The sequence below is a fragment of the Embiotoca jacksoni genome, unplaced genomic scaffold (assembly GCF_022577435.1).
Source record: "Embiotoca jacksoni isolate LCO1_2020_lvr unplaced genomic scaffold, fEmbJac1.0.p SCAF_9, whole genome shotgun sequence".
In the NCBI taxonomy this organism is placed as follows: Eukaryota; Metazoa; Chordata; class Actinopteri; family Embiotocidae; genus Embiotoca; species Embiotoca jacksoni.
The window spans coordinates 19450411-19464607 of NW_027185447.1; the positions used below are offsets into that span (position 1 = coordinate 19450411).

At 41.4% G+C, this 14197-nt stretch overlaps 2 protein-coding genes across 2 annotated transcripts; one reads left to right on the plus strand and one right to left on the minus strand.

The window, feature by feature from the left end:
• The first annotated feature begins 55 nt into the window (after positions 1-55).
• racgap1 (Rac GTPase activating protein 1) lies at positions 56-9157 on the plus strand. Its single transcript, XM_069141309.1, has 17 exons — positions 56-205; positions 538-645; positions 742-944; positions 1375-1517; positions 1820-1889; positions 2005-2058; positions 2162-2239; positions 2466-2583; positions 3415-3557; positions 3821-3985; positions 4093-4188; positions 5168-5366; positions 5800-5905; positions 6258-6390; positions 7496-7622; positions 7736-7835; positions 8054-9157. Exons 2-17 carry the CDS (start codon positions 561-563, stop codon positions 8127-8129), a joined length of 1896 nt encoding a protein of 631 aa, XP_068997410.1. The 5' UTR covers positions 56-205; positions 538-560; the 3' UTR covers positions 8130-9157.
• A 710-nt stretch (positions 9158-9867) lies between these two features.
• On the minus strand, positions 9868-13413 carry LOC138193330 (uncharacterized). The gene is made up of 5 exons (XM_069141310.1): positions 13233-13413; positions 11148-11253; positions 10788-10894; positions 10382-10554; positions 9868-10288 (listed from the first exon to the last, which is right to left on the minus strand). The coding sequence occupies exons 1-5, from the start codon at positions 13387-13389 to the stop codon at positions 10010-10012; spliced, it is 822 nt and encodes a 273-aa protein (XP_068997411.1). The 5' UTR covers positions 13390-13413; the 3' UTR covers positions 9868-10009.
• Positions 13414-14197: the final 784 nt, after the last annotated feature.

The window sequence follows — 14197 nt, forward strand, 5'->3', positions numbered from 1 at the left end:
TGGCTCGCGGCGAAATTTGAAATGCAATGCGCTCACTGTAGTTGTGGCCGCGGAAGGATGTGGACAAAGGGCAAAGAAGCTGGTCGCTAAAACCTCCCCCTCACCCCCCAAAAAGAAATAGGGGAAGAAAACAAACAAAAAAAAAGGGCACCGTGTTAAACAAACGTCACAGAAGAGCTTTCCTGCAGAAAATTTCTCCGGGTAGGTGAGTAACTCTTGTTTGCCAACACGTGAGATAAAACAAAAAAGTGTACGCTGGCAGCTTAAGGTGAGCGCCAACGTAACTGCCGTGTTGTTTTACTGTGTACATTTAAGTTCGCGTTACGTCCGTGTTACACGAGGCAGCGAAACAAAGAAAGTAGACTTAACACGTATGTAAAATTACAGCTGAGCAATTTTAACTCGTTTGTCTTAACTTTAAGCGTTAATAAGCAACCATACACCAGTACGAAATGTTCACTGTATTAGAGCCATAACAGCTGTAATCCTGTGACTTAAATTGAGTTACAGTATGATTTTTTTTTTTTTTCTTTTCAGAGGGTCTTGAACTGTAGGATACCATGGAGACCGCGGTGCTGAACCTCCAGAGTTTGTATGATAACATGAGGACACAGGTTTACCATCTCAACGAGAACATTGAACCCAGTGAGTAGCTCAAAGGTCTTGATTTTAATCTTCACTGATCGTGTGTTTTAGCGTCCCGTGCAGCTTCATGTATCGCGTTTGCGTCCTCTTTCCCAGACTTCATTCAGATGGCACAAAACTTTGACAACTGCCGTCGCAAGTGGCTGAGCGCTGAGCAGGACCTGGGTTCCTGCAAAGAGATGCTCACCAAAAAAGAGATGGAGAGGGGAGCCTTGGAGGTCAAACTCAAACACGCCCGCAACCAAGTGGACGTGGAGATCCGGCGCAGACAGAAGGCTGAGGCCGACTGCGAGAAATTGGTATGTTAAATAAAATTCCAACTCTCGTTTGTTGTCGATAAACCCGATTCACCAGATTGTAGAATGTCCCCTGCCTTTTTTTTTTTTAATTTTTTTACAGTCCTTAATGTTACGGGAAACATCCACCCCTGAGCTAATAAGGCAGGCCTGCTTGGTTCTTTTTTGGTCTTTTGCCAGATTTAACCATTTTAACGTCGAGCTCGCCTCCCCACGTACTGAAGTTTAGTACCACCCTAGACGACGGTGACTGGTTAAAGGAACACAAACGAACCAAAGCATTTATTCCCCCTCTAGCAGAATGATATATGGATGCAGTCAGACCGTTCTCCAGTGCCAAGTGAAACTACTCGTGGACGTTGCTTTGGACCACTTGAGTTTTTTTTTCCACATAGCTTCTACTCATGCTCTGCTTTTTATTTCTATTGTACAGGACCGTCAAATCCAGTTGATCCGGGACCTGTTGACCAGCGAGGGATCCTCTAACAGCATCCAGCTGAGTGCAGAACAGCGCTCAGCTCTGGCCTTCCTGAACACGAACTGTCAGGCAGCAACCAACCTGAATACCAGCCGAAGGTAAGAAATGCGCAAATACAAGATGGTATCGCTTATATTATGTACTTCCTGTTTTGGGCCAGTGTGTTAGTACACGTGGGAACATCTGACTCAACATTATCACATGAATTACCCACTCTGACCCTCTTTCGCGTCACTCTAAACTGTTGGCTGTGTTTCTACTTTGATTTTTTTTTTTTTAAACAGGCAAAATGCCAAATTAAACTGCTTACTAAAATATTTTGGGTGGAGCAAATGAATTATCTCCACAGAGGGCTACAACGTTGACTGACTTAACATTTGTTTCCTGTGGCCCCTGACAGACTGATGACGATAGATGAGTCTGCCTCCATCTTGTCAGATATCAGCTATGACAAAACCGATGACTCTCTTGTAAGCACTTCTCTTTTCTGAATCATCCAGCTTCATTATTAACACTAATGAATTCGTAAAAAAATAACCTCCTCTAATTTAAAAATCTGATTCTGACGTGCTTTCATCTCGACAGGATTGGGACTCCTCCACGGTGAGGCCTGGGCATCTGAAGAAACTAAAAAAAAGGGTACGTTGCGTACACGCGCACTTCTTTTCTTCAAGAAGTGGAAAATGTCTCTCGTGTCACCGGACGTGTTCAATAGCCGTGATGTCGTCTGTCTTGATTTCAGCGCTCCTCAAGAAATCATGTCGATGGTCCTCCGATGGCCTCCAAAAGGTCTCGATCAACAGGCAGAGCTTTAGAGAGGGTACTTTTCTTTTCTTTTCTGTCTCATTCTGGATTTTGTTAACACTTATAAGATGTGTAGTTATTCTACGTTGTCTAAAACCACGTAAAATAAAAGTATTTTAAATATGGCAGCTATTCTGGTTGAGGTGAGGTTTGGTTGCATCCAGGTCTTCAGGCTCAGTATTGGGTGTTGACGTTGTTTGGTTGCGTGTGCTTATCCTGATCGGTTTTGTTGACCGTGAAAGGGAAATGAGACCCTTGTGACGAAGACCACAGTGACCGTCCCTGCGAACGGAGGACCCGTTGAGGCAGTTTCTACCATTGAGTCCGTTCCTTACTGGACCCGCAGCAGGAGAAAGACGGGTGAGATTTCTTTCATGGTGCAATATGTACTTTATCTGCAGGCATTTTAAAAGTCTTTACTTTAGTTTCAAACAGAGACTTCAGAAAATGTTGAAAATAATTTAATTTACAGGGGCCTGTCCTCTTGCTGGCAATATTCATATTTAAATTAAAAAAAAGAATAAAGTTGTATACTAAAAGGGGAGTTGTGCACTTTTATAGGCTGTTCAGTCCTTTTTTTTTTTTTTTTTTTTTTTTTTGAGTCATGGTCGGCATCATCAGACTTATAGTCGCCACCGCTCTTCACTACACCAGTTAAGATGCTCACATTTCTCTCTGTTTAACTCATCTATTCTTTAGCTTACTTGAGTGCACAATCAGGAATAATTATTTTATACTGTTGAGAAGTACATGATAAATCTGATATGATAATTTTCCTACTTTGGCTCTCATCCTTGAAACAGGTCTGAAACTGAATTCTCTGTGGTTGCTAAACGCCTTCAATTTAATTCCGTGAGCCTTACAAAAACATTGTCTTCAGACATGGCTTAATCAATTCAGGGTAATATAAACATCTCAAACGATCCTGTTGACTCCCATTTAGCGAACTTTGTTTCTCTCAGAGAAGTGAAATAATCGGCCGTAACTCCGCTAACGAGATGAGAACGAAGTCTCTGTTGTGGTTCAAGCAAAACAAACGCCGAAACACAATTCAATGAAAAGCGATTGCCTTGATTGTTTCTTGAACTTTAAAGTGCAGACGTAGCGATTCGACGGTGTGTTTTCTCATAACTGCGGAGTATTGATGGTAAATAACAAACAGTAACTCATTTTCCAACTACTGCTGCTCAGCTGCGATGGAGTGGGACTCTGAATCTGTCAAGTCTGAGGATCTCTTCAAGCAGCCTGGCAACCCTGAGCCAGCGATGCCAGCGGAGCCCAGCACTCCGCAGAGCAAAGGAGGTGTCCGTCTTCACGAGTTCGTCTCCAAAACCGTAAGAGGGACATTTATGTGAAAGAGCAGAATTGACTTAATTTAATAGAAAAGCACACGTTTGGCAGTTATACCATGAGGCTGTTGCAATCTGCTCTTAAATCATGGCGATTTATTTGGCTTTTCTGGACTTTTCTGGCACCATATTGAAAGCGCTGCTCGCTCATTTGCAGCCGTATTTATTAAGAGCATTTAATGAAGAGCGAGTCCTCGTTTAGCTGCGTGTTTACACAGTTTTACAGCCTCCCGTCCTGTATTTAATAGGTCATTAAGCCGGAGTCCTGCGTGCCCTGTGGGAAGAGGATCAAGTTTGGCAAGATTTCACTGAAGTGCCGGGACTGCAGGGTGGTCTCGCACCTCGAATGTCGAGAGCGCTGCCCTCTGCCGTGCATCCCCAACCTGGGAGGCACGCCAGTCAAAATCGGAGCGGTATGTGGATGTTTTCGGGGCTTTCTCGGTCGACGAGCAGGCACGTGCACGTGTTTATACCCAGTCAAAGTTACTCACATTTGACCTCATTTTCCATTTGTTTCCAGGGCGTGCTCGCAGACTACGTCCCAGACACGTCCCCCATGATCCCCTCACTCGTGGTCCACTGCATCAGTGAGATTGAGCAGAGGGGCCTGCATGAGGTGAGCAAAGTTTTCCCCTCCTAATATTCTGCAGAAGTGTGAAGGAAAGCAAAGCCTCGCCATCCCAGTAGATATTTTTACTGTCTTCCCCTTAAGCCAAGAGGGAGAGCTGTAACTAAGATTTTACAATGTGTTCCTGGGAGATTAAATTCGTAATTGGGCTGTGGAGGGGCTCCAAATCTGTTGATTGCGGTATGACTGAGCTGCTGTCTCTTCCGTCTGTTTAATGTTTTTGCTCCTTTCTCATTTTCCTTCATGGCAAATCTTTCTGCAGTTATCATGAAATGTTAGCTTTTTCCCATCTGACACAAATGTGTCCCGCCTGCTGTTGCTTTTGTTTTAGTCGTGCTTTATCTTTATGGCTCTAAAATGGACCAAAATTGACTCTTCAGATTTTGTTGTTTGCATCGTAGTGATGTGAAAGTGTGATTCGAGCTTCTCTGACCAAAGTCAATTGACAGAACGTAAACTACTTTGTCATATTTTGGAAAAGAAATGTCACATTTTTGCTGCTTGTAGAGTCTGAAACTGGAAAATGCGATTGCTCCTTTTCTGCCTTTTTACAATATGCCATTGGTAAAGAGATGACAGGAAATAAGGGAGAGAGATCCAACAAAGGTTCCATTCAAAAAATGGGATGTTGGTTTTAAGGGAGGCATCTTAACCCTGAAGCCATGAAAGGAGGTCTTCTTATGCGAATTTCACTACGGTTCCCACAGTTCAGAGAACTTCAGCGAATTTTTAAAGCTCTTTTCCAGACAGGGAAAGTCAAGGGATTTGATCATTGGATAACCAGGGAATTTTGTTTGCATGTTTAAATTTTGGCTCCCATTTATCTACCCCAGCCGAAACTGGGCAAAAGGCAACACAGAAAGACGAACAACCATTCATGCTCACATTCACACCTTCGGACAATTTATAATCTGCAGTAAATGCTAAATGATTGGGTGGTGTTTTAAAAAAAAAAAATTTTTTTAAGGCTGGACTGTACCGTCTGTCCGGATCCGATCGCACAGTGAAGGAGCTGAAGGAGAAGTTTCTCCGCAACAGAACGGTTCCCGTGCTCAGCAAGGTGGACGACATTAACGCCATCACTGGACTCCTCAAGGACTTCCTGAGGAACCTCAAGGAGCCGCTTCTCACCTTCCGCCTCAACCGTCCCTTCATGGAGGCAGCCGGTAAGTGTGTGTGTGTGTGTGTGTGTGTGTGTGTGTGTGTGAGAGAGAGAGATACTGGTCGGATGTGGAGGGCTCCACCGCAAAAGTTAGTACGCATTAGTAAAAACAAATTTATAGCGGAACTTGAAATAACTGCATCAGTGTAATGAGCAGAAATGTATCCAAACAACCATTAAGTGGAGCTTTCATAAGTGCTTCTGCTGTGTTTTTTGCAATTTGTTCCACTGAGTAATGGAAACCTCTGGTGGGAAGTTGCCTGAAACCAAAAAAAAAAAAAGAAGAGAGAAAGATTGATCTTTGTCTGTTATTTGTTTTTTTTGTATTTGTTTGTTGCTGGAGTCGGGTACATTTCCTTTGACGTTGCTAATAAATCCACCCGACACCCTCTTTCTTGTTCTCCGCTGATACAACTGTTTTCTTTGTTCTCCTTCAGAGGTTTCCGATGACGACAACAGCATAGCTCTGATGTACCAAACCATTGGCGACCTGCCGCGGGCCAACAGAGACACACTGGCTTTCTTAGTTCTTCACCTCCAGAGGTTGACAGCTATTGTCTCATTGAATATGATACTAATAAACCTCATTGAGCTTTGATGCCGTGCAAATTTCTGCTACAAATTCAGTGTGGGGATACGCTGATATTTCCATGGTCTCTGTGTAACTGACGGTTGCTGGTTCCTCTCAATTTAATTGGGTTAAATTGCTTTAGGAAAAAAAAAGTGCTAAGAATTTTTATGAGCAGCTTAACTGAATCTAATTTCCAGATTTTTGGCAGGAACATTTTTTTTTTTCTTAAAAATTCAGTCATGAGTTCTTTAACTTGAAATATACATTTAGATTGTGTGTATTTGACTTCAAAGAAACACAATCGAATCTTATCAAATCTTTCAGAGTTGCCGACAGTTTGGACACGAGGATGAACATCAGTAACTTGGCCCGAGTTTTCGGTCCGACTATCGTGGGTCATGCAGTTCTCAACCCGGAACCCATGACAATCCTGCAGGACACCAAACGGCAGCCGAAGGTAGGCCTGAAGTCTCTCGTATGCACCGATCCAAGAACTCTGTGGGCAGCAAACACTCGTTGAGCAGCTACTTCCAACGGGAACACTAAAGAAGAGCAACTGTAGAGTCCGTTTTAAAGCAAACTAACTCACATTTTAATATAGAAGTCAGACGATAATTAGACTTTTTCCATCATGCTATTTGCAACTGCAGTTGTACGTTATGCTGAGAACAGTAAAAGATCAAAGGAGTTCATGTAAAAGTCAGAGGGTGTTCAGGGTGTCACCTTCTGGTTTCTTTTCTTCCTGCAAGATTTAAAACTTTTCAACGGTCAAGAAAAAGCCAACCTAACATGTTTGTGACAAATACAGTCGGCTCTTTTTAATGTCTGTTTGCTGCAGCCATCAACAAAATATGTAATTTTGTAGAGACTGGCCAACGCCGATATGAGGAAGTACAAAGATTTGAATGTCCGTATATCAGGAGTTTTGGTTATCGAATACTTTTGCCAAAGCTATGTAATGAAGGGAGGATATTTACCAGTTTAATGTTACATTTTATTGTTCAAAATAACATCACTGCACTGAAATAGTGAACTTCACTGGGAATGTAATAATTATATATATATTTTAAAAAAAAAAAACTATAGAAGAATTTCAAATTCATCCCAAACGTCTTTTTTCTGCATCATTTTCTGTAAAAGTAAGTTTGCATTTTGGCATATATCAGACAACATCTACACTATATATATATATATATATATATATATTAGTGATAAGCTAATATCCAATTTTGCTGGAGAAATGCAAAGATTTAGAAGAGTTGGATTTCCAACCAATCTTAAAGATTGCGAATGTAAGTCTCAAAAATCAATTCCGTCCAAATTTAGACGCATTCCTGTGATCAATCAGAATCAAGTTACGAGACTGAGCTCCCGCAGCAGTTGAAGGCCTCCGAAACTCTCTTTTCTATGTAATACTACACACCAGAAAATTATCATAACACCACGCACTGTGTTTGAGTAATTGCCCCGCGTCTTGCTCGAGGCAACTGTAGCCGGCGTCGCGCTGGTGGAGGGAGGATGAGGCAACACGCTGAAATGAGCCTCATCTCTTGTCTGTTCAGGTCGTGGAGCGTCTGCTGTCTCTGCCGGCGGATTACTGGGGCCAGTTTGTGATGGCGCAGACGGAGCAGCCCAACTTGGAGCATTTGATCATCGAGAACGCAAACTGCTACGCCACCCCTGAGAGAGGTACGGGTTCACGGAAGTCTCTTTGTTGTCGTGTTGCCGCCGCCGCGGTGATTGTACAAGTGTAGGCACACGGGAGGCTGAGGTGGTAATGTTGATTGTTTGTGGTGTTGCAGCCAGCATCCTGGGACCTCTGACCACTCCAGAGCACCAGTTCAATAAAACGCCGTCCTCCAGCTCCCTGTCTCAGCGCATGAAGTCCACCCTGACGCCCAGGTAAACACACAATGATCCTATCGTCAATCTCACAGTTAAGGGACGCTGGAAAGTGTTATTTCTTTTTCCTCTCTCCCAGATTTACACAAAAACACTAACTCCTTTGAACATCTTTCATAGAACTTAATCGACTGTGATATCTCATTATCCTCCGTTGACTCTGTTTTACCGACTACGACTCCTAATTAATAACTCATTACGTGCTCTGTTTGTTGCAGATTTGGGAGCAAGAGCAAATCAGCAGTCGGATTTTCTCGCCAAGGAAAGTTCTTTGCATCGCCGCTCCTCAAATAACCCGAAGCAGCTCCACCTGAATCTTTTATTCAGATGCAATAACAAGCAACACATTCATGCTTTAACATTTGATAGGAGCTGTGAATCCATCTTTTAGTTCCCCCCCCCCCCCCCCCCGCTTAGTTTAAATCATATTTCACAGTGCTAAGAGTTGCATTTTGATGATTTTACATGCTTGTTAAAGGGTAATTTTTTTTTTTTCTAACCAAACAGTAGGTTTTCCTATCTATGCATGCTAGTGTGTATTTAGAGTTGCTGCTTTTACTAAATGCTTAAACGTGTTATTCTAATTTCAGATGATAACACGAGAATGTACCGTATATTTTTGAGAAGTGTGCCCCTAGATGAAAATATGTACTGTGTACGCTTTATTGTGACCTGCTCTCTAATTGTAATCATTTCGTTTGAAGAGTTTTTCAGCTCATGTGTCACTCAGAGGTTGAAGAACTGATTTCATGGCATTCCATGGCATTTCATTGTAGGTTGTAATTGAATGTGTGGCTGCTTGTGACGTGATCTTTTTATTTTGATCTTTGTACCTGATTTCTATTTGAGTTGGACTGTCTTTATTCCCAGGTGATTTGTGATGTAGATGTTTTTAATCGTACGTGCCTTTTTCGTTTAAACTTAAGCTACAAACGGTAGTTATAAGACCTCGAGGAAGACCTTTCTTATCGGCACTCATCATCAGCAAACTTGGCCAGATGTGGAATTTATTTTTGTAAATGTCATTGATCTCTTCAGAGAGGAAACAAAGCTGCCAGTGATCATCAGCAGGAACGTCGTCACAGGCTGTGATCTTTGCTTTCTTGGTTCATTTCAACTCCTCCCGTGTTTATTGCTGTGTAATATTTGTACTGTGGGAGGTCGCTCATGAGCGATCCCGTGCAAAAGGCAATTACTTTGTATTGTTAGCCAGTTCAGTTACTGAGGCATTATTTGATTACCTATTCACACACTTTTTTTTTTTTTTTTTTACAGTAATACGCTCTCTAAAATTCATGTAACTTATAAAGTCCGTTTTTAACATTTACAGAAAAATGTCTCCTGTCCTTTCTGTGAAATGCTTTTTAATTTTCTGAAGGTTACTACTCAGCTGAGTCGCAAACATCGATGCCATTTTCATGTAATAGGAAGGTGGACATGGGAAAGAATTTCTCCAGCCATTGATTTTATTTTTATTGCATTAAAGAATAGTCTTTTGCTAATGCAAGACACCCTTATTTGGTTTTCAGCCACTGCTCAAATCAAATATTTTGGCGCTTTCGGAAAAATCTATGGTTCCAATCATAATTCCGATTTGTGGATTTGAAACTTGGAAGATGTATGCCGTTATGGATACGAGACAAAACGAGCATCGATCAGTGTATGTTTGTTTACATCTTGAATGTTTGAGGTCACGTGGGACTGAGATGTGAATGGGTCTTTAACGGTTTGGGACGGGATGTAACAACATTGTACGTGTCTGTATACACAGCCTCCTCTGCTTTTGTATTCTGACTCCCTCACTGTCCTTTAAAGCCACCAGTTTTAAAGGCTCATTCACAACTGGACTCATGAGTCTAACATCTCGATGACTGAAAATCGCAACAGACAACTTTATTGCGGAGGTTTAACTTTTAAATTGAAGGGTGAAAATAGAGGTGGCTGTTTTGGAGATGAAAATAAACCTTTTTGTTTGCGGTAAATCGTGAGATGCCACAAAAAGGATCTCGCACTGAAGTCAGTTTTGCAAAAATCGGGTGTGACAAACTCCTTTTATTTTACAGAATAGCTGCGAAAGTAAAAAGTTTTGTTTAGAGCACTCGACAGCCTTGGATGTTTGTAGCTTCTTTGGGTGAGGCAATTCATGAGAATGTGAAATGTTCAAACAAGTGTCATCAAAACTTAGGCCACGGCCAGAGAAGAGGAGTGTTCCTGACGTAGTCCTGAAAGGCCGGCTCGGATCCCCAATTCTTCACGGCCTGCTGCTCCAGGATGGGGATGCCGCTGACGTAGCGCAACATAAACCAGACGAACAGAGGCGACGCCACGCTCAGGTACTGCGGACCCTGCATCACCGATGAGGCCGAGAGCCACAGACCTGACCACTGCAGGATCTCGCCGAAGTAGTTGGGATGCCTGCTGCAGGCCCAGAGTCCACTCTGGATGAACTTCCCCTGCAGGAGGTGCACAAGTAAATGTTGCGGTCCAGTTAATACGCTCAGCGAAATGAAGCTTATTGTTGCGCGACACGAGGTCTCTTAACTTACAGCATTATCTGGGTCGCGCTTGAAAAGCCATTTCTGCTGGTCAGCAATCGCCTCGGTCGCGAAGCCAAGGCCCCAAACTGTCCAGCCGATGTAGTCCCTCGTTCCCAGAGGCACTTCTCGCTTCTCGCTGTTCAGCATGAGGGTGGGCAGCAGGGTCATGAATACCCACACGGCTGAGAGGGATAGGAAAAATACAAATCATCTTCGACTAACCTTGCCTTAATCCTTCCATGAAATAAATGCATTTAACTTACTGTAACCAATGGTTCATGTATAGAATAAATGCATATAAAGAGCTGGAAACTAGACAGTGATTTATGTGGGGCAAATCCTCCCTCGAGTTCGGTGCTGAATTGGTCAAGGACTACGGTAACGTGATGGAGGCGTTCGCGCTGCTTCCAAGTACCTTGAATAGTCCAATAAACAAAGAAAGTCCCTGGGCTGTCTCTGACTTTGTTGAACCTCCGATCATGACCGTCCTTCAAGATCCGCATGAAGAGGAATGTCCCCAGCCTGCAGAGGGAACATGGTTAACATCCAATCTCGTTAACCGGGGCATTATTCATTAACCCGAGTTTGCCTGACTCTTAATTCTCACATGCATTAGTTCCTCCTCTGACCTTCCCAAGGATCCTCCGTGACTGAAATTACACAAAACTCTGCGAGATGATCTAAACTCTTCACGCCTCGGTTGGTTTGTATTAAATTGTCGGGGGGGTGTGGGGGGTGTGTGTGCGAGACTTGGGGTTGATGCTGCCTCGGTTACCTGAGTCCCCATGTCGTCACCAGGCCCGTCTGCACCTTCTGACGGATATGACCAGCTCCACCCCAGATACAACTCAGGTGTGCAAGTAGTATAAATGTGCCAGAGCCTGCAAACAGAGAGAGAGAGAGAGAGAGTGAGAGAGTTACAGACTCAGCGTGGCTGGGACGTGGGCATGGCGGCGGGCTCTACTTGTTGCCGTCTAAGGCGTGTCCAATAAATCTTTCACCCAGGATACTGCAGACGATTGGTTCCAAAGTTCAAGGGTAAAAATATACAGGAGCACACAGTGGAGTGGAAATACGCCAGAGGACGAGGAAAGGAGAAGTGTCATTTGTGAAGTTACAAAAAAAAACAAAAAAAACTTCTGCCATTGGTGTCGACAGGTAAGATACGCTGTTCTACACGTGACAAATGATTGGAAACTGACTGTATTCCAGATTAGAGGGTCAGATTGCCGACAGACTAAATTAATTTGTAAATCTGTAACTTCCTCATTGGTCGTGCACTTAAAATTTCTTTTACAAGTTGTTACAGATGTCTAAACAGGTAAAAGGTGACGACACCAGGGCTGCAACTAATGATTTTCATCATCATTCAATTTGCTAGTTATTTTCTGGATTGAACTGAATAATCCGTTGTTGAATAAAAAGTCAAAGAAGGTTTAAAAATGTTATGAAGCTGGTGCGTCTTTGATCCCGCCGACCTCATAAAACACAAAGTTATTCAGTTCATTATCAAATAAGATTAAAAAAAAAAAAAAAAAAAAAAAAAAAAGCAGAATATCTTCACAATGGAAATCTACAATCAGAAAATGTAAACTTGAAAAAGAACATAAAAATTGTAAAAATAATTAATTTGATGTCAACCAGCTAATAATGTTTTATGTCTCTAAAGTGAGCAAAGCAAATACAACTAAAATCAGCCACCGAACTAACTTACAAATATCTGTATAGCGACTGCAGAAGTGCTGACCTGTAAAAAAGCTGTTCCTCTAGCAGAGCATTGCTTTTCAAAAACCTTTAAAACCTTATAGTTTTACTTTGAAAGTGTATATATATATATACATAAATATATATATATATCGTTATAAAAAAAATATATGTATATATATGTGTGTATATATATATATTTATAAATATATCTATTTATGAATATTTATATTTTATATATAAATTATATAATTTATATAATTTTTATATAAAAATATAATATAAATATTCATTTATTTATTATTATATATAAATATTTATATAAAATATATAATTTTTTATATATTTTTTAATATAATTCAAAAAAAAAAATATATATATATATATTTATAAATAATGTAATTGCTCATCTTGCATGACTCCTGTCTCTTCGTTTCCCCGAGCAGCTTTCTTCTCCTCAGCTGTCTAAATTCTTTCGGTTTAATGCAGACACCCACCTAACAAAAAAACATTGCTTGTCGTGCCATTAATTGATAAATTGCTTCAGCTGTAGCACTATTTAATTAAAAAAAATTAAACTAAAAGATGCACAGCAAGTGTTTTTGGTTAAATTATTCTACCATTGCAAATGTTGATAAAAGTCATTTATATTAAACTAGTTTTAAACTAGCTAAAGTGAGATTATATTGCAACAAAGACACATTGTGATTTGCTTTACCAGCACACCACAGTAGACTGTGTATGTTCTTGACTGGAGTCCACAATAAGCCCCCTCTCTGAGGGTGCCCGGATGTCTGTTTGCGCCCCTGCTGACAGGCGCTGATTGGATGTATCTGCTGCTTCATAAGCTGAAGGAGGAGCTCTTGAGTTGTTTCACAACTAAGCTGTTTTAGATAACACTGGTTTTATAACGATGACTTTTCAATTTCTGGGTGCAGTGCAAAAACATGCCTTCAAAAAAAAAAAAAAAAAAAAAGAGAAAGGGCTTATTGACGCGGCTGAATGACTAATTTTCTCGCAAAATGTGATTCGCTTTAATCGCGTCGACTTCTCGCAAATTATTTGTGCAGAATAAAAAAACAAAAAACAAAGCTGCAAAACCAAACAGCACACGCGGCCAAAGATGACCGTTCAGGAAGGGCTGTTTTCACATTACCTGCCAAATCATAAAACTTCTCGGTTTTGAAAGCCGCGGCCAGAGCCCAGCCGGCCCACTGGATGCCCAGGTCGGTGACCGCGCACTTGGCCAGTGTGCTCCCCATGATCATGTCCGGAAGCTCCGCGAGCAGCAGGGGAATCTGAAGGGTTGTCATGGAGCCACTCCTCCAACAACCCTCAGAAATATAAACACACCCGGTAAAGTTCACGGCTGACAGACTCCTGCTGGAAGTGGGTTACCGCGAGGAACTCTGGGTATTGTAGTGATGAGAGGATCGGCGTGTCCATTGCTCATTGAGAGGCTGAAGTGCAGTTAAACTAAGTACATTTATTCAATTTGTCGATTTGTACTTTACATGAGTATTTCAGTGTTCTTCTGCTGTGAGTGTTATGGTTTTAAATACCCCCCCCCCCCCCAAAAAAAAAAAAAAAAGAAAAGATTTTGATCACTAATGGACACTTTCCAATATGTTTAAATGACATTTTAATGTTACTGTCTGGAGCCAATTTTAATAATTTTATATTTTACGAAGCAGTAAAATATGAAACCGTGTGTCATATTGTGGCAAACATAGTTATCTGAGACACAAGAAGCAGGCACTCCTGATATTATCTATTTTTTTTTTATTAAAGGGGAGACTTAATTTTAAAAGAAGGGAACACAGTTGGAGTCAAGAAAACAACATCCCCCAAAAATAAATCAGCACAACACAGGCAGACTGATAAAGCATCAAATTTATACTCTAAAACAGTTTTAAAAGAATACATTTATCCAACTATTTCCTCGCTTTCTAAGCACGATGAGAAATGACTGTTGTTGTTGTTGTTGCTTAAATATTTCAATAAGTTTGTGTTTTGCGTGGAAAATATTGCTGTCAAATAAATTCAGTGGAGACAAAAGTAGGCTGAAATATTTCCCTCTGAAATGCAGCAGTGTGAAGGTGCATAAAATGAAAGTAAAGT

Bases quoted from the DNA above. Each gene is read 5' to 3' on its own strand.
- racgap1 (XM_069141309.1), top strand. From the start codon at position 561: ATGGAGACCGCGGTGCTGAACCTCCAGAGTTTGTATGATAACATGAGG. The intron at 3,558-3,820 runs GTAAGAGGGACA...TGTATTTAATAG, and splicing joins ACGAGTTCGTCTCCAAAACC to GTCATTAAGCCGGAGTCCTG. The intron at 5,367-5,799 runs GTAAGTGTGTGT...GTTCTCCTTCAG, and splicing joins TCCCTTCATGGAGGCAGCCG to AGGTTTCCGATGACGACAAC.
- LOC138193330 (XM_069141310.1), bottom strand. From the start codon at position 13,389: ATGACAACCCTTCAGATTCCCCTGCTGCTCGCGGAGCTTCCGGACATG. The intron at 11,254-13,232 runs GTAATGTGAAAA...CTCTGTTTGCAG, and splicing joins GAAGTTTTATGATTTGGCAG to GCTCTGGCACATTTATACTA. The intron at 10,895-11,147 runs GTAACCGAGGCA...TTCCCTCTGCAG, and splicing joins GTGACGACATGGGGACTCAG to GCTGGGGACATTCCTCTTCA.